The 23709-nt window shown below is 38.2% G+C and overlaps 1 protein-coding gene across 1 annotated transcript in view; it reads right to left on the minus strand.

The window, feature by feature from the left end:
* TRPC6 (transient receptor potential cation channel subfamily C member 6) overlaps nt 1-22121 on the minus strand; it is a 119355-nt gene extending 97234 nt beyond the window's left edge. The window contains exon 1 of the mRNA XM_037156998.2: nt 21496-22121. Coding sequence (XP_037012893.2) covers nt 21496-21665 — 170 coding nt within the window. The 5' untranslated portion in view covers nt 21666-22121. The remainder of the gene's footprint in view (nt 1-21495) is intronic.
* Between the last annotated feature and the right edge of the window lie 1588 nt (nt 22122-23709).

Genomic DNA, 23709 nt, shown 5'->3' on the forward strand with positions numbered 1-23709 from the left:
AATTTCAATGGGACTTGCCAGGATTTGAATGAGTAGCTCTATATCTAGAGCCCATCAATTTGGGGCAGTCCCTAAATTCAAGAAGCTTATGACCTCATCCCAAGTCCCCAAATACTGCAGGGTAAATCCATTTGCAAATCAAATCTTTAAAATTCCTTCTCTATTGTATTTCCTTTTTTAGTCCTTTCATTATATGAAGATACTACTTTCTGTACAACCAGAAATCTTAGAATAAGTGACTTAAATTTTGTTTTAGATAGTCCTACCAAAAATCCTAGTTTACACAGTAAAATAAGATTCATACTCACATGTAGGCACCCACCTAGTTGTGAGTTAAAATGTAATGGGAAAAGTTCCCATGTCTCTGGCCCTTTGGAATATGATACTGGAATTGCGTATTAAAATGCCTTACCTAAGAAGGTGTAGATTAGGGATTTAGGACGGAAACTCTGGAGTCCAACTGCTTGGGTTTGCATCCCTGCCCCGCCAATTACCTGTTAGACTTTGTGAAAGTTACTTTAGATGCCAGGCTCACATTTTCCTAATCTGTGAAACGGAGATAACGGTCCACGTGGGTGGAGTGTGGGCTTTTCCCAGGATGTCAAACAGGGCACAGTTGGAAGCTGCCGGGTAACTATGTGACTTTGGGTGAATCAGCGGAGTAGGCGTGGGTCCTCATGGAATGGCAGGGAGAGGATGGGCCAGATGGTGCTCAGCATATCATGGGTAGCACAGGGGGAAAATAATAAAACTCAAAATAGGCTGTTCCTCCTGGGTATTTATGTTAAAAGAGGGAAGAGAAAATTAAAAACCCAAAGAACATAAAATAAACAAAGCAGCCCAGTGCTGATGTGCACTCAGCAAGTATTTACTCAACACCTCACACCCAGCCAAGCACAGGAGGTGAGAGGAGCGCAGTGGTGAGGAAGTTCTGTCTTTGACATTAGAGGGGCCCAATCTTGTAGGCAAGGAGAGACCGTATCTCTTTCAATGACAGACACCCATTTTTTTACATTTAAATATTTTCAAAACTGGGCTTTATTTAACAATGATGATGCCTTTGATTGGATAACCTATAGTAACCGTAGCACCGAGGAGCGTCATGCTCTGAGAGCTGGGCCCATGGCAGTTAGGCCAGTGGCTCAAAGTCAAGCTGCACATTAAAAAAAGAAAAGAAAAGAAAGAAAGAAATAGGTTGCTGGACTTCACCCTCTGAGTTTCTGATTTAGTAGGTCTGGAGCAGGGCCCAGTGACTTGGATTCCTGACAAGTTCCCAGAGGATGCTGGGGCACACCTTGAAAAGTCCTGCTGTAGGGGAACTGTCTTTAAACTGGAGAATCCTTACCTGCGGAACACACACACCTTTGCAAGAAGTACACGGACAGAAACTGTTTCACTGAAATCTCTGTTCGAGTCCTCCATAGCCACATGTATCCTTTTCTAAAACTTCCCTGAGGTTCCCCTTAGATCACTCCTGTAGTCAATTAGTCAAACTGGTTCCCCTCTCCCACGTTCCATTTCACAATCTCCCTTCGCTCACTTTACAAAGAAAAAGTATAACCCTCAGCCATTCCTAGAACTGCTCTCATGTGTAAAAGCCTCTTCAACATTAAATAAATGTCCCAAAGTTGAAACTAGGCATCTTTTAATCAAGGCACAAAGTCTCCCCACCCATCCTTTTATTAAATGCATTTCTATTCATTATTAAACAAAAAAATAAACTATCATTGACCAAAATGTTTGAGATTTTGATCCAAAAAAGTCTCAAGTCTGCAGTCATCATGCTTAGGATCTGATCTTGATTCTACTACTTACTAGCTGTGATATCTTGAGAAAGTTACTGAATTTCCCTGTGCCTCAAATTCCTCTTCTGTAAAATTCAGATAATAATATTAAGGTCCTTTAGAATTATTGTGAGCATTAAATGAGTTAATACATGTAAAGTGCTTAGAATTGTTCCTGGTACATAGAAAATGCTCTATGTGTTAGGTATTATTGTTATTGTTATAATTATATTAATTGTAATCATAACTCAGAAGAATTTATTTTTACTTTTTAAGTTTTAGGTAGGGTTTCATTTGTTTCAAAAAAACTTATAAGGGTCATCAATAGAAAGCTTTCCAGAAAAATATTATGCAACATAATATTTAAGTTATGTGGAAATATGATTTCAAGTAAAATTAAAATATATTAAAGAGGGGTTTATGTATTTTTAAATTAATGTTAATGAATATTATATTGCAAGCACTTAGACCAAATGAAATGTAATTTTTAAAGTGATGGGTCAATTTTATTTGAAAATGTTAATTTTCACAAAATATTGTCATTCTTTGCAACTGTTTAAACTTAAGATGAAAAATTTTACATATTAAGCTAAAGATGTGTGGTGGTAGGTATCTCATAAGAATTTTCTTTATTTAAAATATACTATCCTTCATTTATCTGATTATATCACCCTAAAAATTTGAGGGTGTTTTTAAAAGATTTCATTTATTTATTTTTAGAAAGAGGGAAGGAGAAAGAAGGGAGAGAAACACCAGTGTGTGGTTGCCTCTCATGTGTCCACTATGGGGCACCTGGTCTGCAACCCAGGCACATGCCCTAGAGTGGGAATTGAGAAGGCGACCCCTTGGTTTGCAGGCCCATGCCCAAAACGCTGAGCCACACCACCGAGGTCAAAATTCGAGATTTTTAATCTCATATTTTTGCTTTTGGGTGAGTACACAGTAATGATTTTCTTGATTGAAATTAAATTTAGTTGCTAGCTCTGGTTTTTATAGTGAATCTAAAGTATCCTAAATAATAGGTTTCCCAAAATGGCTACATATTAAAATCATCTGGGGAATTTCTAATGTTATTCCTACGCCATACCTCACCCCAAGACTCTGATTTAAGCTCTTGTAATTTTTAGGCAATCTATAGTTTTAAAAATCATCCAGGTGATTCTGATATGCAGGGTGGAACAAAAGCAGGTTTACAGTTGTTCATATGGAAAATAATGCAAGGGTTAATGAATAATGAGCAGGAACAAACTTTGTGTTGTGCACACTGACAGCTGAAAACCTACTTTTACCCACCCTGGATAAACAGATTTGCAAATCACTGATTAAAACTTTCTGCAGTCCAGTGGTCTACATGTGTAAAAAAGAGGCTGCTAATATTTTCTCTGTGCTTACATCTTTTAAAATGCAACACTTCTCCTTAGTAATATCTTTCACTATAATTTTCCAGTAATAGTACATAAGGCACTTACATGTAAGAAAATGGATAAAGATCATTTCTAAGCCTTTCTAGGTATAAAAGAAATTGTAATCCAACCTGAAAATAATTAATTTCTGAAAGATAGATTATAATGAAAATCAACTGTATGACTTTGACTGTGAGTTTTGCCCAGGCAGAACTTGGTCCAAATAAAAGTTACATTATCAACATAATGTAACTTTTAGATAATTTTCACTTAACATTCTTTTCTCACTTTCTTGACTTAAGCTGAATTCTTTCATTTAAATATTTAAGACTTTCCTGGATGTAATGAGCTTTCACAAATTCTTTCAACTTATTAAATAAAAAGAACCTTTCTTTTTGTTATTTTAGTAAAAACAACAAGATAAATCACCATGAGTGTTACATCAACACAGTGTACAGAGAATTTATGTTTGTATATTCTTGTTTATACAATTATTTTCTTATTGCTATGTAATTACAATTGTCCCCATTATGCTCTCCCTTCCCCTCCACTTCCCCCATTCAATCTTTTCCCCCTGACATTGCCTTTGGCCACGGGTCCTTTATACATGTTCCTTGACAACCCTTCCACTTTTTCACCCCATTATCCCCCTCTCTTCTGGTTACTGTTAGTTTGTTCTTTATTTCAGTGTCTCTGGTTCTATTTTGCTCGTTCGTTTGTGTTGTTGATCAGGTTCTACTTATAGGTGAGATCATATGGTATTTGCCTTTCACCTCCTGGCTTATTTTCACTTAGCACAATGCTCTCCAGTTCCATCCATGCTGTTGAGAAGGGTAGGAACCCCTTTTTTATTTCTGCTGCATTATATTCCATTGCGTAAATGCACCACAATTTTTTTATCCACTCATTTACCGATGGGCACCTAGGTTGCTTCGAACTCTTGGCTATTGTAAATTGTGCTGCTATGAACATTGGGGTGCATAGGTTCTTTTGAATTGGTATTTCAGGATTCTTAATGTATGATCCCAGCAGTGGAATTGCTGGGTCAAAAGGCATCTCCATATTTAGTTTTCTGAGGCAATTCCATACTGTTTTCCACAGTAGCTGCACCAGTCTGCATTCCCACCAACAGAGCACTAGGGTTCCCTTTTCTCCACAGCCTTGCCAACACTTGTTCTTTTTTGACTTATTATAGCCACTCTGACCAGTGTGAAGTGGTATCTCATTGTGGTTTTTATTTGCATCTCTCTGATCACTAGTGATGCTGTTTATCCTCTAATACGTCTCTGGGCCCTCTCTATGTCCTTAGACATAGTTCAGGTCCTTTGCCCATTTTTAATTGGATTGTTTGTCTTCTTGGTGTGGAGTCTTTTGAGTTCTTTATATATTTTGGAGATGAAACCCTGATCTGAAAATATTGTTGCATAGAATATCTAAAATTTCCTTCCTATGCTCTCATCTAAGACTTTTATGGTAGAGTTACTTGAAAACATTTAACGTGCATCATTTTCGGAAATAAGCATGTACACACAGCTCTTAGAATTCATTAAATTACCTAAGCTGAAAGAATATAAAACCCCAATATTGTAGTATTTCTGAAAAGGAAATGATAAAACATGGTAAAGGCAAAGTCTAGCAATACTATATGAGACCCAGAGAGGGAAGAATTTTAGACATAAGTCCAATCCACAGAAATCACTTTTTATAAGGGAAACATTGATTCATTCATCCAACAGACATTCACTGAACCACATTACATGTTACTCATTGTTTACAGATTAGCTGCTTGTCCCTGTGAAGCTGCCATTCCACTGATGGGGGAAAGTACAGACAGTGAGGGTCAAAAACAAAAAAGCAATAAAAAAAATTAAATGGGTTCAAGCACTGGCACAGATGCTTGAGAGCCATAAATTCTTAGGCAAGTTACTTTGTGTTTCAGAACTTCTGTTTTCTCATTTATAAGCAAAAATAATATTACCTATCACACAGGTTTGCTGTGAGGATGAAATCAGCTAATATAAATAAAGCAAAAGACTGCCAGTCTTATCTGTGTTTTAAAGTCAGCTAGAGAATATACAGTTTAAGCCTCTTAAATTCTAGACAGATCATAAAAGATATTGTACGCCTTATCATCTTTCACATCGTATCTTCTCTTTCATTTACCCTACCTCTAGCACACCAAACACCATATTTCATTGATTTGAAGCACATATCTCTCCCACTTGTCTGGAATAGACTGCAAGTTGCCATCTAGGGCTTCTTGGCATCGCTGCCGTCAGGTGTCAGTCATTATCATCACGTGGTTTTCATTGCCAGTGCATGAGCAAGCAGTAAAAGCAATGGCATCCAGTGTTTCAGACTGGATGACAAAGGGTGGAAAATCAATCCTGAAATCAGTAACTGAGCATTCCTTTCAAGCCTAAGAAACAAATACATGTGTGTATGTGCCTCTCTGTGTTGGGGAGGGTGGGACGAATGTGAGGGATAGTGGTGAATCATTTGTTTAGCAACCTTCAGGAACTGTTAATCAAAATAATCTAGCTCTACATAATTGCAAAGTCAGTTTAATTACATAGCACCAAAAGCTTTGTGTCTAACATGGGTTCTTCAAAGAAATGCTGCATCACCACTGTTCATTTGGGCATGGAGGACAATGCCATGTGGGAAAACATGAGCATTTAAGATTCTGAGTTGAAAAGGGACCAGAAAGCCCATCTCTAAGTGTGAAGGGGCTTTAGGAATACCTTAACCAAATTTATTTTATTTAGATGTTCTTTTTTCATATGTGCATAAGTTATATATGACCCAAATCTACATCTAATTGTCTATAAAGAGCTGCTTCAATAAGTATAAAATAAAAATCAAAGGTATTATTATCATTTCATTGACAACATTTTTTGCTTGTTTTTTGTAAGGTGTATCTAATATCAGAGCAGGTTACAACTGATAGAACCTTAGATTTGATAAAACACAGTGTTTGTGGTTCCCAAATACGGTGTGTGTCATATCAAAGGAGCTTAAGCAAATATTGCTCAAAGCAATTAATGCCTCTCTAAAGATGAAATATAGTGCCAGGCCCTGAATGTCCCTCAAAGAAAAGGGATTCTGCAGAAAACCGTGTCCTGGGTAGTAGTGGGGATCCTCGAGTTGCTCAGGGGTCAACTTTCCACAGTCACCACTGCCACCCTCCACCTCTTGGATGCAAATTCTGTTTCAAGGAGATTAACATAATAATAATAAATATGAGTTTATCTATAACAGTTTATCAGCCAAAAGAGTTTTTAAAAGAGCTTCACAAATCATGTCTTTTCCAATTCTTATTGTAACTCTCAAGATAATTTTGTTGATAATTTCCATGAAGAAAACTCTTCCCAGTTTTGTGGGAGGATTTTGTGCTGACCTACCACATGTCAGGCCAAAATGCTCTCTGTGCTGCAAAACCAGAGCTGCTGTGATTGAAACATGAGATCTGCCATGAATAGGCAATCACGCTTAACACGAATATCCACATTGTAACTGATGGGGGGCAATAGACACTTTCAGATAAGTACCATGTAAAATGCTTTTTAAAGTCACACAGATCCCCCAGTTTCACAGTGCCATTTTTCTGATACAACTGCATGACAGCAGAGAAGCAATTTCACCCACATGCTAGAAATCAACAGTAAAAGAAAGCTTCAGCATTTGTAATCTTTAGTCATAAAAGACCACTTGATAAAGTGATCTACAGATTACCTAGTGTTGGTACATTCATAATCTCCTTTTGGTGACCAAGATTGGAAGTTTTTCAAAACCTATCACTGCTTATCTAGTTAAGTGATAAAAGAGAATCTTCTGCTTCTTCCTTTCCGTCTTCCCATTTCGGTCAACTACCAGTTGTGTGATCTTTGGGAAGTCACTGAACCTCATACTGCTGTCCTGTTTTTTTCTTCCTTATCAGTAAGTTGGGGTATAAAATTGCATACCTCACTGCTGTACTATAAATATTAAGTGAGTTAATACTTATAAAAACACTTAGAGGAGGGCCTAATGCATAGAGGCCCCTAACAAATCTAGCTATTATTTTTATTATTATTGGACATAATCATATAAAAGATGAATGAATACATAGTTTAATGAGTTAATGAAAGAAGTATATAATATAAAGCTTGACCTTCAAAGATAGTTAAGATTTCAATAGAAAGAGAAGATGGAGGGTAAACCTATTTATCACTACTATTCAGAACCTTTCTCCCTGTTTTCTCCCCTCGACCAGAGTATAACTTAGTTACAGTGAGCACAGAACAAAAAACCTTGGTTCGGAAGATCAGACCCAACCTGTGGCTTCTCAGGACGCTATGGAAAGAGAGAAAAAGGAATGACGAGCGTGCTCTCCGAGAGCGCAACCCACCAAGTAGCCAGTTGTGCCGAGGACAAGTACAGAATATGCTGAAAGAACTGGGAACACTGCAACCTGCCAGCCCTTCTGCCCATGTGTTCCAGCCTGTGCTATCTAAGATGCATTGGTTTTTGTCCACTTGACAATTTACCAGCTGTGTAATTTTCTGCACATTACTTAACATCTTTAAATTTCAGTATTATCATTTATGAAATGGACATTTAACAGAGCCAAGTGCCTGCTCTAAAGAGCAAATTACATTTGTATGACAACTAGAAAAGGACCTGCTACAGAGGAGGTATTCAAAAGGTGTTAGTCCCACCAAATATATGTAAAGAGTGTAGATTAGTCCTGTAGAGAAACAACAACTTGCACTGAACTGTAACTCTCATAACTCTCATTAACATCATCCCTACTCTTGGTCCTGGCTGAGTTATATGAATTAGGCAGAAAACAGTTATACAGTTATAGCACACTCAATGTATGTAACAGTTATACAGTTATATACATTGTATGGGTATTAGTTACATTCATTTCTATGGTATGTCCCAAGCAGACATTGTATAAGAAATGTGATTCAATCACTTCCAATGGCTTGAGTCTTGAATGGCATGTCAAATTTTAGGTGCCAAAGTTTACTTTAAATTTGGCATATAGACGAGCATTCTCCATGTACCGAGAGCAAGTGGAAGATTCCTAAACAAAGAGTAATCACAGATGGTAATTTTACCCAACTGGATCCACTTATACCCATATTTAGCATGTTTTTATGAAAGAGGGAGAAAAACAAGAATGGGCTTTAAGAAAATGTTTTCCTTTTATGATTTACTTTCTAAAAAAAACAAAGATGAATTGCCTTATGAAGTTACTTCTTATAACTCAAGGAACATAACTGTCTAGAGAAAAAAAATTCAATGTCCTCCTAGAGGTAAAACAACATTCTATTAAAGAATGTATGTAGACATTTCAGCACATCTGGCAATAACTCCACAACCTGCAAGTCTATCCCCTTAAAAACATGTTTCCTGACAATAATTTGTTATCAGTGGATGTCGATTACTTCAAGGCCGGGGGGGGGGGGGGGGGGAGTTGGAAACAACATAGGTGGTTTCTGTCATGCAGAACACAGATTGCCAAGTGGTCAATTACAAGAGACCCACCATTAACCCAAGTGGCTAGGAGAGATGTTGCTTCTTAAATGAAGAAGGGGAAGCAGATCTAAAGGTGATTGTTATACTTGCTTTTCCCCTGAGAGCAGCTTTGAAAATGCAAATCCTTAACCAAGGGCCAGGTCTTTGTTTTATGGTTATAAATACTACTTCACAGGACATTATAGTAGGGTTATCTCTGAATTCTAAACCATTCCATATATATAAGAAATCATGATATCACACCTGCTCCCTTTGATTGATTTTAATTATAGTTTTCATTTATTTATTTATTATTTTTAAACCTTACCCAATGATATATTTATTGATTTTAGAGAGAGAGAGAGAAGGAAACATCCATGTGAGAGAGAAATACCCACTGGTTGCCTCTCATAAGTGCCCCGACAGGGGACTGAACCCCCAACCTTTTGGTGTGCTGGAAGATGCTCCAACCACTGAACACGCAGCCAGGGCTGATTTTATTTATCTTTTGATAAATATGTTTTTGTAAGGAAAAAAGCTGCTTGATTTTATCCTTATACTGCTGTTGGGTGTTGTGTTCCGATGTGTCTGTCCCTTTGTGAGTCAGGGAGTCAAGCCATACTTCTGTGGGTAGCTGGTGGGGTCTTTGCTTAAATGGGTGAATGTACCTAATGTCATTGATTCAGGAAAAGAGGGATCCTAGAAAAAGAATGGAGTCCGAAAGGCATATTTTACACTGGATTAAAAAGACGGTGAGGGCTGAAGGTTTGTCTGTCTGGACTAGGATTTATTAAGGGGTAGATTGTTTCAGGATGGTCTAGGGAGAGGAAGGAAGAATGCTCTGCTCTCTGCCAATTGGATGAAGTTTGGTGCTAGGCAGGGTCAGTCCTCAGGAGACTTTGTATATGAGCTGGAAGAGCAGCTATAACCAGCAAAGAGTTCTCTGCTTGTTAATTCTCTTTGGTTATACCTGAACATTTGGCAGGTCCTGATAAAAGACACAGCCTCATCTCAGGTGAACAGAAGACACTGGAAGGGAAGAGCCTGAGGCTAGAGAGCTAAAAGGAGAGCAGTGTGGTAGTGGCAGTAATGATCAGTAGTAGCCAATCCCCCAGAAGAAGGTGAATGTCAGTGGATTGGCAGCTGGAATATAAGATACAGTATCATCTTCTATGTAGACATTCATTCTTCTGTGTAACCTAGAGGACTTCAATGCTATGTTATGAAAAGACCCAGCCCTGGCTGCTGTGGCTCAGTGAATTGAGTGCAGGCCTGCTAACCAAAGGGTCTCTAGTTCAATTCCCAGACAGGGCACATGCTTGGGTTGCAGACCAGGTCCCCAGTAGGGGGCTTGCAAGAAGCAACCACACCTTGATGTTTCTCTCCTCTTTCTCTCTCCCTTCCCCTCTCTCTAAACGTAAATAAATAAAATCTTTTCAAAAGAAAAGAGACAGTATCACTTCATTCCTTATTACAACAAAAAGAGGGGTGAGCAAAAGTAGGTTTACAGTTGCGAGTACACAAAACACAGAGTTTATTCTTGCATTATTTATTTATTATAGTATTACTTATTATTTCACCTACTTTTGCCCACCCCTTTATTGAGGAGAGGATCATATCTTTGTTAAGAAACACATTAATTTGTACCTGCTCTTTGTTATACACTGCTAAATTCCAAGAGATAGAGGATCCCCTCACATCTACAGGCTTACAGCCTAGTAGTAGAGGGAAAGAGATATATGAAAAAATAAGTGTAAAAACATAACAGATGTTTGAACAGACATATTTATCAGACATATGGAGGCAAATTGAGGGAAAAACATAAAAACTTAATGATTTATAGGCCTGAGTCCATATGCTAACTTTAGTCTTAAACTTCTTTAAAAGAGTAAGTATGCCATATCAGTAATTAATGTCACAAAACATTTTCTAACCTGCAATCTGAATTTTTCATTCACTTATTTAAACATAAATGTGTTGAAGACACATTTTATTTTGCCTGGAGAAAAGAAGACTGTATTTGAGGATTCTATTCATCTGTGGTCTCTGACATTAGGTGACCTCTCTTAAATCAGGAATTAAAAGTCTGGGTCCTGATATTCACATGAAAGTTTCATCCAAAACCATCTGGAAGTCAAAAAAGTTTTAAAGAATTCATGACCCATAAAAAATGTCATTTTTGACTATAATTGAAAAAAGTTTTTAAAAAAGATGAGTGAACATATATTAAAGAAAATTTTCACTTATCTTTATTTAATAATAGGTACTCCATAATGTAAAAATTTAAATAATAGTATGACCTACAAGTAAACATCAGAGAAACATTATTGTGACGATGTCTATAATTTAATGTCATGCTTATGGCACATTATTCAAGTTCTCTGATCATCAATAAAATAATATACTTTAAATTTAAACAGTTATTATTCTGTAATAGTCTCTTTCTTGAGTTTGCATTCTTTATTGCTCAACCATGTACATTGAATAACTTTGTCTCCCAAATAAACAAAAATCATCTTAAAATCTTTGTTCAGAGAATGTCTGGCATTTTATTTTTTTAAATATTTTTACTGTTGTTCAAGCATAATTGTCTCCATTTCTGCCCTACAACTCCCCCCACCTCAGCCACTCCAACTTCCCATTCTTGAATGTCTAGCATTTAAAAATCATTGAATAATCACAATTACTATTTAATTTAAACTATTTTATAAAATAAACAGATTTTATGGAACTCATAGATTAAATAAAAATAAGTCTCAAAGTCTTCTGTTTTTACCACATGAAATGAACAAAATTAAGAATCTCCATTTTTCTTACAATTTTGATTCATGATAAGTCAACCTTTAAAGAGGAATCTCTTTTTGTCTGTATCCTTGTTAAAAAAAAAAAAAGATACTATCAGCAGGAGAACTAGCTTTGTACTTTTATGTGAAGCAAAAAACATAGTTCTTACAAGCTACACATTATATAACCTAGATTTCAAGATACATTATGAGTACATTTTTATTGTGTATATTTTCAACTTATTCAAATACATTCTTTTCAAGTACACTTGGAAAGTTTCCTAGGATAGACCACATGTTAGGACACAAATAAGTCTCAATAAATTTAAGAGTGAAATCATATGAAGCATCTTCTCTGACCAGAACAGTATAAAAATAGAAATCAATCACAAGAAAAAAAAACTAAAAAACACACAAACATATGGAGGCTAAATAACATTGTTACTAAACAATGTTATTTGTTTAGTAACAAATGTTACTTATTTAGTCAGGTAACCCAATAATGGGTTAACAATGAGATAAACAAAGAAATCAAAATACCTTGACACTTCTGGCCAAGATGGACACTTAGGTAAACATGCTTCACCTCCACATACAACTACTACAAAAATTACAACTAGACTACAAAACAAGTATCACCCAAATTCATCAGAAAATCAAGCTGCTGGAATTCTGACAACCAGGGATTTAAGGATGCCACATTCATCCAGACAGGTATGAGGGATGGAGACACCAAGGTGAGGAGAGACACAGAGAAGTGGCGGATGGGCAGTCCCACATTCATGTGTGGTGAATAAAAATCAGGAGGGATACCTCGGGAGTGAGCAATCCCATTCCCAGACCAGACTACTTAGCCCAGGGTTCTAGTGCCAGGAAGATAAGTCCATATAATTTCTGGCTGCAAAAAACTAGTAGGGGTTGAGGCTGTGGAATAAACTGCAGAATTCTCAACAGACTTCTCTTAAAGGGCCCACAACGGACTCAGTACTCACACAGACCAACCCCCTCTGGGACTCAGCACAGTACCAGGGCAACAGCTGGAAGGGCACGAATGGCATACAGGGAGAAAGGGAGAAAGGGAGAAAGTGAAGTGACTGGCAATGAGGTGAGTGCCAGGAAGACAGCTTCCTCTCAGTCAGTCTCCAGAGGCCAGGCAGCAACATTGTCCCTCTCTGAGCCCTCCCCAACACAGAGCCACAGAGCAGTGAAATGGGTTGCTCTGCCCTGGTGACTACCTGGCTCAGCCCCACACAATTTACAGGTGCCTTTTCTACAAAAGCTATGTTGCTAAGACAGGGAGTCAAAGCAGCTCTACTTAATACACAGAAATAAACACAGGGAGGCTGCCAAATTGAGGAGACAAAGAAATATGGCAGAAATGAAAAAACCAGAACAAAACCTCAGTAAAAGAACTAAATGAAATGGAGATCAACAAACTATCAGATGCAGATTTCAAAACACTGGTTATCAGGATGCTCAAAGAAATCATTGGATATTGCAACACCATAAAGAAGAGCCAGAAAGAAATGAAGGTTGCATTAAGTGAAATAAAGAAAAAATCCACAGGGAACCAATAGTGGAGGGGATGAAGTCAAGATTCAAATCAACAATTTGGAACATAAGAAAGAAAAAAAGAACTCATTCAGAACAGCAAGAAGAAAAAAGAATTTTTAAAAAGCGGGAATAGGATAAGGAACCTCTGAGACATCTCCTCATGTACCAATATCCGAATCATAGGGGTGCCAGAAGTAGAAGAGGAAGAGCAAGAAATTGAAACCTTATTTGAAAAAATAATGAAAGAAGACCTCCCTAATTTGGTGAAGAAATAGACATAAAGGTCCAAAAATACAGAGAGTCCCAAACAAGTTGGACCAAAAGAATAACTAAAATGCCAAAGGTTAAAGATAAAAAGAGAATTTAAAAGCAGCAAGAGAAAAGCAGAGAGTTCCCTACAAAGGAGTTCGATGAGACTATCAGCTGATTTCTCAAAAGAAACTTTGCAGGCAAAAAGGGACTGGCAAGAAATATTCATAATGATGAAAAGCCAGGACCTACAACCTAGGTTACTCTATCCAGCAAAGCTATCATTTAGAATTCAAGGGCAGATAAAGTGCTTCCCAGACAAGGTAAAACTAAAGGAGATCATCATCACCAAGCCATTATTATGTAAAATGTTAAAGGGAACTGTATAAGGAAAAGAAGGTCAAAAGTATGAACATTAAAGTGGCAACAAATGCACAATTATCAACAACTAAATCCAAAAGACAAACCAAGCAAACAAGCAGAACAGGAACCGGATCATAGATATGGAGATCATTTGGATGATTGTCAGCTGGAAGGGGGAAGATGGAGATTGGGGGGAAAGGTGCAGAGATTATGAAGTACAAATTGGTAGGTACAAAACAGACATTTCTTATAGCGGTTAAAACAGTGTAAGAAATGGAATGGCCAAAAAACTTACATGCATGATTCATAGACATGAAGGGCAGAGATTGTTGGTGGAAATGGGGATACAGGGCAGAGGAAGGTAAAGGGATAAAAACTGGGACAACTGTAATAACATAATCAAATATTTTTTAAAAAGATACCTTGAAACACAATAATCCAAAACCTATGGGACATAACAAAAGTAGTCCTAAGCAGAAAATTAACAGCAATAGGCCTACCTCAAGAAACAAAAAAAAATCTCAAATAACCAATCTAACCTTACAGTCAAAGCTACTATAAAAAGAAAAATGGCCAAAAGTGAGTAATAGTAAATAATAAAGGTCAGAGCAGAAATAAACAAAACAGAGTCTAAAAAATAGTACAAAAGATCAATGAAACTAAGAGCTGGTTCTTTGAAGACATAAACAAGATTGATACACCTTTAACCAGACCCATTGAGAAAAAAGAGAGAGGGCCCAAATAAATAAAATCAGAAATAAAAGAGAAGTAACTGACACTACAGAAATATAAAGGATTATAAGAAAATATCACAAACAACAATATGCTGACAAATTGGACAATATGGAAGAAATAGATGAATTCCTAGAAAAATGCAATATCCCAAAACTGAATCAAGAAGAAACAGGAAATCTGAGCAGACAAATTACAACTAATGAAATTATAGCAGTAATCAAAAAACTTCCAACAAACAAAAGTCCTGGACTGGATGGATTCACAGGTGACTTTCACCAACCATTCAAAAATGAACTAACACCCACCCAAACTATTCCAAAAAATTCAAGACAGAAGACTCCCATAATTATTTTAGGAGGCCAACACATCCTAGTTTCAAAACTAGATAAAGACACTACAAAGAAAAAAATTATAGGTCAATATCCCTGATAAACAGATGTAAAAATCCTCAAAAAATATTAGCAAACCAGATCCTGCAGTACCTTATAAAGATCACGCCCCATAATCAACTAGGATTTATTTCTGGGCTGCAAGGTTGGTATAATATCCATATATTGATCAATGTGACACACAACATAAATGAATTCAGTAAAGTAGCAGGACACAAAATCAATATTCAGAAATCAGTGATGTTTTTATGCATCAATATGAACTATCAAAAAGGGAAACTAAGAAAACAATTCCACTTATAATTGCATCAAAAATAATAACATACCTAGAAATAAATTTAACCAAGGATGTAAAACACCTCTACTCAGAAAATTATAATACACTGAAGAAAGAAATTGAAGAAGATACAAATTAGGGGAAGCATATACTGTGCTTATGGATAAGAAGAAATAACTTTGTTAAAATGTCCATTCTATCCAAACCAATCTATAGGTTCAGTGGAATTCCTATCAAATTACTGATGTTGTATTTCACAGAACTAGAACAAATATTCCAAAAATTTATATGGAACCACAAAAGATCCTGAATAGCCACAGCAACCTTGAGATAGAAAAACAAAATTGAAAGTACCTGGTATTAAACTATACTATAAGGCCATAATATTCAAAACACAATGGTACTGGCATAAATACAGATGCATAGTTCAATAGTAAAGAACAGGGAGCCCTGAATGAAACTCACACCTCTATGGTTAATTACTATTTGGCAAAAGAGGCAAGAACATACAGTAGGGTAAAGGAAATATTCAATAAATGGTGTTGGAAAAATTGGACAGATACATGCCAGAAAATGAAAATAGGCCACCGTCGTATACCATATACAAGAATAAACTTAAAATGAAATTTAAGAATTAAATGTAAGACTCAATACCATAAAAATCCTTGATGAAAACATAGGCAGCAAAATTTCAGACATTGCTTTAAGTAACATTTTTTCTGATATCTCTCCTCAGGCAAGGGAAACAAAAAATATGTAAATAAATGGGAATACATCGAAATAAAGTTTTTGTACAGTGAAGGAAACCATCAACTAAATGAGAAGAAAACCCACTGAATGTGAGAATATATTCACCAATGACACATCTGACAATTGGTTAATATCCAAAATTTATAAAGAACTCACACTACTCAATGCCAAACCCCCCCCCACAAACAACTTAATTAAAAAATGGGCAAAGAACCTGAATAGACACTTCTCAAAGAGGACTTACAGATGACCAATAGACATATAAAAAGATGCTCAACTTTGCTAATCATAAGAGAAATATAAATTAAAACCACTTTGAGATATCACCTCACACCTATCAGAATGGCTATCATCAATAATCAACAAACAAATGTTGGCAAGGATGCAGAGAAAAGGGAATCCTTGTGTACTGGTGGTAGGAATGCAGACTGGTGCAGCCTCCGTGGAAAACAGTATGGGGGTTCCCCCAAAATTTAAAAAATGGAATGCCTTATGATCAGCAATTCCGCTTCTGACTATATTAACAAGGAAACTCAAAACACTAATTTGAAAGAATATATGCACCCCTATGTTCACTGCAGCATCATTTATAATAGCCAGGCTATGGAAGCAACCCAAGTGCCTATCAATAGACAAGTGGATAAAAAAATATGTTGTGCTGCATATATACAATGGAATATTACTTGGCCATAAAAAAAGAATGAAACCTTACCATTTGTGACAGCATGGATGGACCTACAGGGCATTATGATAAGTGAAATAAGTCATGCAGAGAAAGACAAATACCATATGACTTCATTTATATGTAAAGTCTAAAGAGCAGTGTAAACAAAACAGAAACAGACTCATAGATAGAAAAAACAGACTGATGGTTGCCAAGGGGAGGGGGGACTGGGTGAAAAAAATGAAGGGATTAAGCAGTACAGACTGGTGGTTACAAAATAGTCTTGAAGATATAAGGGACAGCATAGGAAATATAGTCAATAATATTGTAATAACTATGTACGGTGCTATCTGGATATTGCAAATATCAGTTGGAACACTTTGCAAACTATATGATTGTCTAACCACTATGCTCTACACCTGAAACTAATACAAAATAATATTGAATGCAAACTGTAATTTTAAAAAAAATTAAATTTTTATACTTATTCAAATCCCTTGTATCTTTGGTTCATTTTAATATTTCCTCATCTTTAGCGTTCTGCAGTTTCAGTATAATATGTTTAAATGGTTTATTTGTATTCATTATACTAATATTACTGTACTTTTTAAACATGAGAACTTATCATTTCTGGAAAATTATCACCCATTATCTATTCAAATGTTGCTTCCCCCTATTATCTATATTTTCTCCTTCTGTAACTCCTATCTTCTTGTTCCATGACTCAGTTATTTTTATATTTTTAATTTCTTTATATCTCTGTATGCTGGATATTATTATCAATTATGCTATGGCTAATTTGCACTTTAACCCTTCCATTGACTTTTTATTTCAAAATTGTATTTTCATTTACAGATTCTTAATTTTTTTAAGTAAGTCCTATTCTTTCCTTGGAATTTGATCTCTTTGTATACATGATCAACATTTTATTTTATATTCTGCACTTTATATTCTCTTTCATGTTGAGACATTATCTTAAACTCCTAAGGATCCAGTAAGGCCGTTAGACCACATGCTGACTCTGCCTGACAGATTGTACCCTCTGCTGGCACTCATTCTCGGTTGACTATTTCCTTGTGTGCTTGGTCACATATTATGGTGAGCATATCTTTAGCTGTGCTCTTTTTTGCCATTTTCTTGAAAATGCTTGCAGTTTGAGATGGTTGGTACTATTCTTTCAACATAGTTTTGTGGTTTACTCTTCTCGGAACCTCAAGAACATTTTTCAGCTTAAAGATTTCCAGGTCAGCTAAGCAGTGTAAAGAAATAAAAGCTAGAACAAAAACTCATAATATGCAAGCCCAAAGAATAAAATTTTTAGGGGAAGAGTTCTTTTCCTCTTACTAATAAAGTTTCGTGTTCTCACTGTTCTTGTTCTCACTCTAGCCTAACTTCTCACACAAATAAGGATCCTGGATCTGTGCAGGGCACAGAGGTCTCAGTCCCTACTCTCTGCCTCATCTGGAACCAAGGCCTGAGCTGCTCTCCATTTCACATGGGCATTGAGCTCCAGCATCCTAGACACTCAGATCCATAAGCCCCAAGGGGGCCACAGCACCAGCTCTCCTCCAGCTGTTCATTTCCTTGCTTTTGGCACATGGTAAATAAACCATTTTACTTTTTGTGAAACTGAGCAATGTTTTAAAATTACTTTAAATACTTTAACCAGTATTTCTAGGTAATAGTAACCATAATATTTTTAAATTATCTCAGTCTATTCTATTGCCAGAGCTTTAGTTTACAAAGAACTTACTGTGTCTTATTTTTAATTATTTAGTCAATGTTTCCCAAATAGAACATTTAGTGTGACTGTGTTTCAGGTCTTGAGAACTCAGAAACCCTTAACATTACTTTTTTTATGTCCAGAGTTCTTCCCCATGTTGAGAAGCAGTGAATAAGAAACATAATTTAAATTTCTAAGTGATACACTTCCTAAAACTCTGGCAGAACATGGACCATTTCTTGCTATTCACCCATACAAATAGATCAAAACACAAAGTATTGATAGATTCCTGATTAAAAGTTGGAAAGAGAAAAAATTTAAATCCTTTTCTTCCAGACACCATTTCAAAATGTTACTACTAACACCACTAAGGTCTGCGAATATGTTATTGTTCCTGAAGAAGATAATATGTCACAATTTTCAGTTGTAAAAGCCTCATAAATATATGCAAAAAGTCTTTTTCCATAAGTGAACTATGAAACAGAATTTTTTTTAGCAAGAGTCATGAACTTACCCCACAAAAATGACAACTTGCAAAAATTTGTGATCTTATAAGGGAAATATCTCAGTGATTTGAAAAAAACACTTTCACAAATAATATGCCTCCTACTCTGGGAAAATATATGAAATTGTTTAAATCACAAATCAAAAGCATATGGAAGGGTGTATTTGTACTCTCCACCAGAGGAAAGTAATTTTCTTTAGCTCTTTTTTTTTTACATCACAGGTGTGAAGAACTGTTGTGTATTGATTAAAAGTTTTCAATTACTTGATTTTTTAACTGCAGAAAATAAACACCTTGCCAGATAAATGACAAAAGCTATAAAAACTATAAAGCCTCTGGAAATAACAGATTTAGACAACACTAGACTCTACTTCTGAAACAAGACTCACTCTTAAATGTATTACATAGTAACTTTGACATAGCATGAGGAGGGTACTCCTTATGTAGAAGAGCATTCAAATATTTCTGTTCATCTCTCTGCTGCGCAGATCTAGCCATGAAGAGTGATCTGGAATTCCAAAACTAAACGTTCTCTAAATAGCAGATAATGTAAGAACTAGAACAATAAATAAGGCAGTAAACCACATTTGAAGAAAGCATTGAGGAAAGATTTCAGGACATGATCTTACTACTTTACTTTGTTTTTTTCTCACTACTAATATATTAAAACAGTTTTTTAAATCAAATTCTTTCTCCCACAGACAGTAACAAGTGATTATAGACTAATCAGGTGGTAAAAAGAAAACAGACAAGACTTTATCTATGAGACAGCCTGATTTTTAAAAAGCAATATAGCTTTTTCAAGTTGTTTGACTTAACCACAGGTAATGTTACCCTCTTAGTAAATCTCAAGTCTAAGCCAATTTTAAAAAGTGTCTGTTTTAGCCATGGCTGGTGTAGCTCAGTGGATTGAGCGCAGGCCTGAGAACCAAAGGATCGCAGTTTGATTCCCAGTTAGGGCACACGCCTGGGTTGCAGGCCAGTTAGCAGGAGAAGACGTAAGAGAAGCAACCACACATTCATATTTCTCTCTCTCTCTCTCCTTCCCTTTATCCTCTAAAGTTAAATAAATAAAATCTTTAAAAAGTTTATGTTCTAAACATATACTCTCAAATCAAATTTGAAAATAGCTGTATTCATAACATCCAAGATTGATTTGTTTTTCTTTCTATTTTTTCTTGGCGTATGTGTTCTTGCTACTCAGAGTGTGGTCCTTGACGAGCATTCTCCACACTTCTCAGACACTCTCACAAGTGTAGAATCTTGGGCTGCAACTGGAGGCTACTGAATTAGAATCTGCATTTTAACAAGATCCGTAGGTAATTCATATGTTCATTAAAGCCTGAGAAGCTTTGTACTGTAAAACAATAGAATATTCTGTAATTTAAAGTTGAATACAAGATTTTTTTTGGGGGGGGGATGATGACAATGTCCAGAAATTAGACAGATGTGACAGCGTCACAACTGTGTGGGTATGCTAAACCACTGAACTGTACAACTTAAAATGAATTGTAGGTGATGGGAGGCACACCTTGATTTTTTTAAAAGAAACAAGATAAGTAATAGTAAGGGGTTTCAAATTGTTCAGCACATAGATAAATGGAACCAGTTCCAACATTTTCTTTTTATATTGGAAAAAAATTAGATTCTGTTTCCTAGGGTTCACGTCTTACTGTAAAAGGGAACCACGGCAGGGCCTGACTCTGGGCAGTCCTGACCAAAGATCGGAGGGCGCACCCCCATCTACCACGAGGGTCTGCCTAGAGTCCAAGGAGGCAGAAATTCGGAAATGTCCTGCTCCCTACACACACGCGCGCGCGCGCACACACACACACACACACACACACACACACACACACACGGGGAAGTGCTTTCCTCAAGAGGAAGACCGCATCTGGATGGATGTGACCTGTCAGGAAACCACTCTACCCAATCAAGTAAAGGAGCAGTGAGGCGGAAACACTATCTACCAGCTGCACGTGTGGGCCCAGGCGTTCGAGGGAGGGGAGACTTCTCCATTCCACCCTCTACCCGACTCTGCTAATGACCCCATCCCCCAAATCCATAAATAAAATCTCTTAATTAGTCACAATGCACTACTAATGACCTGTCCTCCTCGCTTCTGCAGTTCACTGGTCTCCTGGCCCGCACCCTATCCGGCTCATCTCCAAGGGACGCCTTTGGTAAAAGCTTTGTGCTGGGGGTGGGGAAGCCTAGAAGTTCTATCTCCCAGACTTAACCGGGTGACCGGAGGCGGAGAAGAGGATGTCCCCAGGGCAAGTCCACACCTTCCCGTGCACATCTTCGAACTCCCGCTGTCTGGGGTCCGAAGGACCTGTGCGCGCCACCTGAAGGGCTAAGTGAGGCAGGCAGAGTGTGTAAAACACCGGACACACTAGTCCCTGAGCTCCCCGGACGCACCGAGGCGGCTCCGAGGACCTTTAGTGTTGTGCTCATCAATCCCACACAGGCTGAGTTACAGGGGGCAAATTTGAATCAGTCCCCTGCCCAGAACATGCCTTTGGCACAGCGACCCGGGGTGTCTTTGAGGGCGCGGGGTGGCACCAGAACTGAGGATACTGACAAGGCACCCGATCACCCTTAGTGGTCCACGGTGTCACTCGTGGCGGGAGCAACCTAGATCCGCACACGGCCCTCGGTTCCCAGGGGTCCCAGCCCAGACTCGCGCCCGCGGGGGAACACGCGTGTTCAGACGCACAGGGACACGGATCGCACGCTCCTGCGAGCGCACAGCGTCGGGCGGCACAGCCCGCGCCCTGCCCTCCCGTCCGCGGAGCCCGCACTTACACGCAGGGGTAGTAGCCGTAGGGAGGCAGTGGGGGCTGCGAGCAGCCTTCGTCCCCCAGCTCGGGGTCCATGAGCAGGTAGTCCTGGCTCTCGTTGCGCCGCGCGCCGGCCCCAGCCATGCCCCGGGGAGAGCCGCCTCTCCGAGGCCCGAACGCTGGGCTCCGGTTCATAACGGGGACGCCGGCCGGGCCCCAGGTCCGGCTCCGAGGGGAGACGTCCCAGTGGGACCCCCAGGCAGCGTCCGCGCCACTCGCCGACTGTCCCGGGGCGCGCGGGTGCCCAGGCGACCAGGGTGAGAGGCCGGGGTTGCGGACGCTTGGCAACCTGAGAGCGTCCTGAGCTCAGAGAGCAGCTTTGCTGTTAATTCGGAGACAAGTGGCCACTTAGGGGGCCACAAAGGGGACCCCGTAAGGAGGAGGTCCTGGCTCCGGGGCCGAGTGAGTGAAGGCGGGGCGGAGGGTGGCAGCGGAGCCTGAGAGCCCGGAGCAAAGGGAGTTGCAGCTCAAGAGTTACTATGTCAACCGAGATTCTCCAGCCTTCGGCTGGCTCCCGCCTTCTTCCTCCACATCCTCCATCATGACCCCCACCTTTAAAGGGATCAGAACGACGTAGAAAGCAGCAGCCAAAGCCTGTCCTGTAAACACAACTTTCTGGGCCGGGATGAACCTAAACTAGGCGGAGCGACGCACGCTGCCCTTCCCTCCCCCGCCCCCCGCCCCCAGAAGTCTGCTTATTCAGAAACCATACATTAGGAACTTTCTAGGAAGCTTTCTTTAAGTAAGACTCTTGAAGAACCAAAGAAACCTATTTTTTAAAGACATATGATATTATAACTATGTAACTATGTACTGGTGCCAGGTGGGTATTTGAAATATTGTGGGACCATTTTGTAAAGTATATATATGACTGTCTAACCACTATGCTGTACATCTGAAACTAATACAAATAATATTGAATGTAAACTGTAATTTTAAAATAAATTTTAAAAAAAGTAAAGGAGACATGAGTCTCTCCTTTCTCTAGACTGCTTTCATTTTCTTAGGGCATTTTCTCTGCCATTTCCAACCTCCAAAGTTCTTACAACTCTCACATTAAAATGAACAACTTCAATGATCCCAGTGCCAGATGTTCCCGGTTCCTGAGCAAACCAACGAGAACAGGCACGTATTTTCCAATAATACTGATGGAGGCCAACAACCTCTATCAGAAGAAAAACTTTCCTTCCATCACTGCAAATGCCAAAATTATTTCTCTGCCAGACGTTTCCCACAGTTCCAAACTGTTTTTAATTTTCAGACTTAGTTTTAAATTCTGATTTAATCTTCATAAACGTGAGATTAAAAACATCTCAACAGAGATGAATCTGTATCTGTACGACAATCAGTAGTCAATTAGGAATCCATTCACTCGTTCAACACATATTTCATCAATGCCAACTGTGCACCAAGACCATTTTAGGATTCGGAGGCAAACTAGCCAGATAAGGCTTCTTTCTGTCTGCCTTCACAGTCTTCATGGAAGAGAAGACAGAGATTTAACAATCAAAGGAGAAAATATCAGAGACAAAAGGTACAGTGAAAAAAAGACAGTAACTGGGAACTGACTACTTAAGATGAGGTGTTTTTAAGAGGCCTTTCCCAGGAGGTGCTGGTTAAGTGATGTTGGTTGGCAAAGGGCCAGACATGAAAAGATCAGAAGCCCTGTGGCAAATGGACTAAAGAAAGCCAGACCATCTAAAATTCTATTCCTAAGGTACTTTTGCTTGGGTGGACAATAAAATGGATGTTAGAAGTGTGAGCAACAGCAATCAACTAGATAGAGAGAGAAAAGAGGTCACAAGAGCTTGTGACTTAGCCAGTGTACTAAGAACTAAAGCTTAGAGAAGACAGAAACCATTGTATTCTGAGAGCCTAGTTCTATATTTGGCTCAGGTATGTGAAAGGAATGAGTGGACTAAAGGATGGAGGAAGTATAAAAAAGAGAGAGGAAATATTCTTGGCCACTAAAAGAACATCCCTGAAAAACTAGAATTGATCATTCTGAGGTATGTTATCCCTATTTTAAGAATCTCCTTTTTTAATCTCTTAACATGTAGAGTCACGTTTTAAAAATCTTATTATTTCCTAGTGATTATACCTAGCAATAAGATACTGTGCTTGAAATTTGTTTAGTCAACTTCTGTCTGTCAGACTTAACACCTTTGATGCTTCAATG

Source organism: Artibeus jamaicensis, unplaced genomic scaffold (assembly GCF_021234435.1).
Source record: "Artibeus jamaicensis isolate MK-2021 breed Jamaican fruit bat unplaced genomic scaffold, CSHL_Jam_final contig_585, whole genome shotgun sequence".
Taxonomy (NCBI): Eukaryota; Metazoa; Chordata; class Mammalia; order Chiroptera; family Phyllostomidae; genus Artibeus; species Artibeus jamaicensis.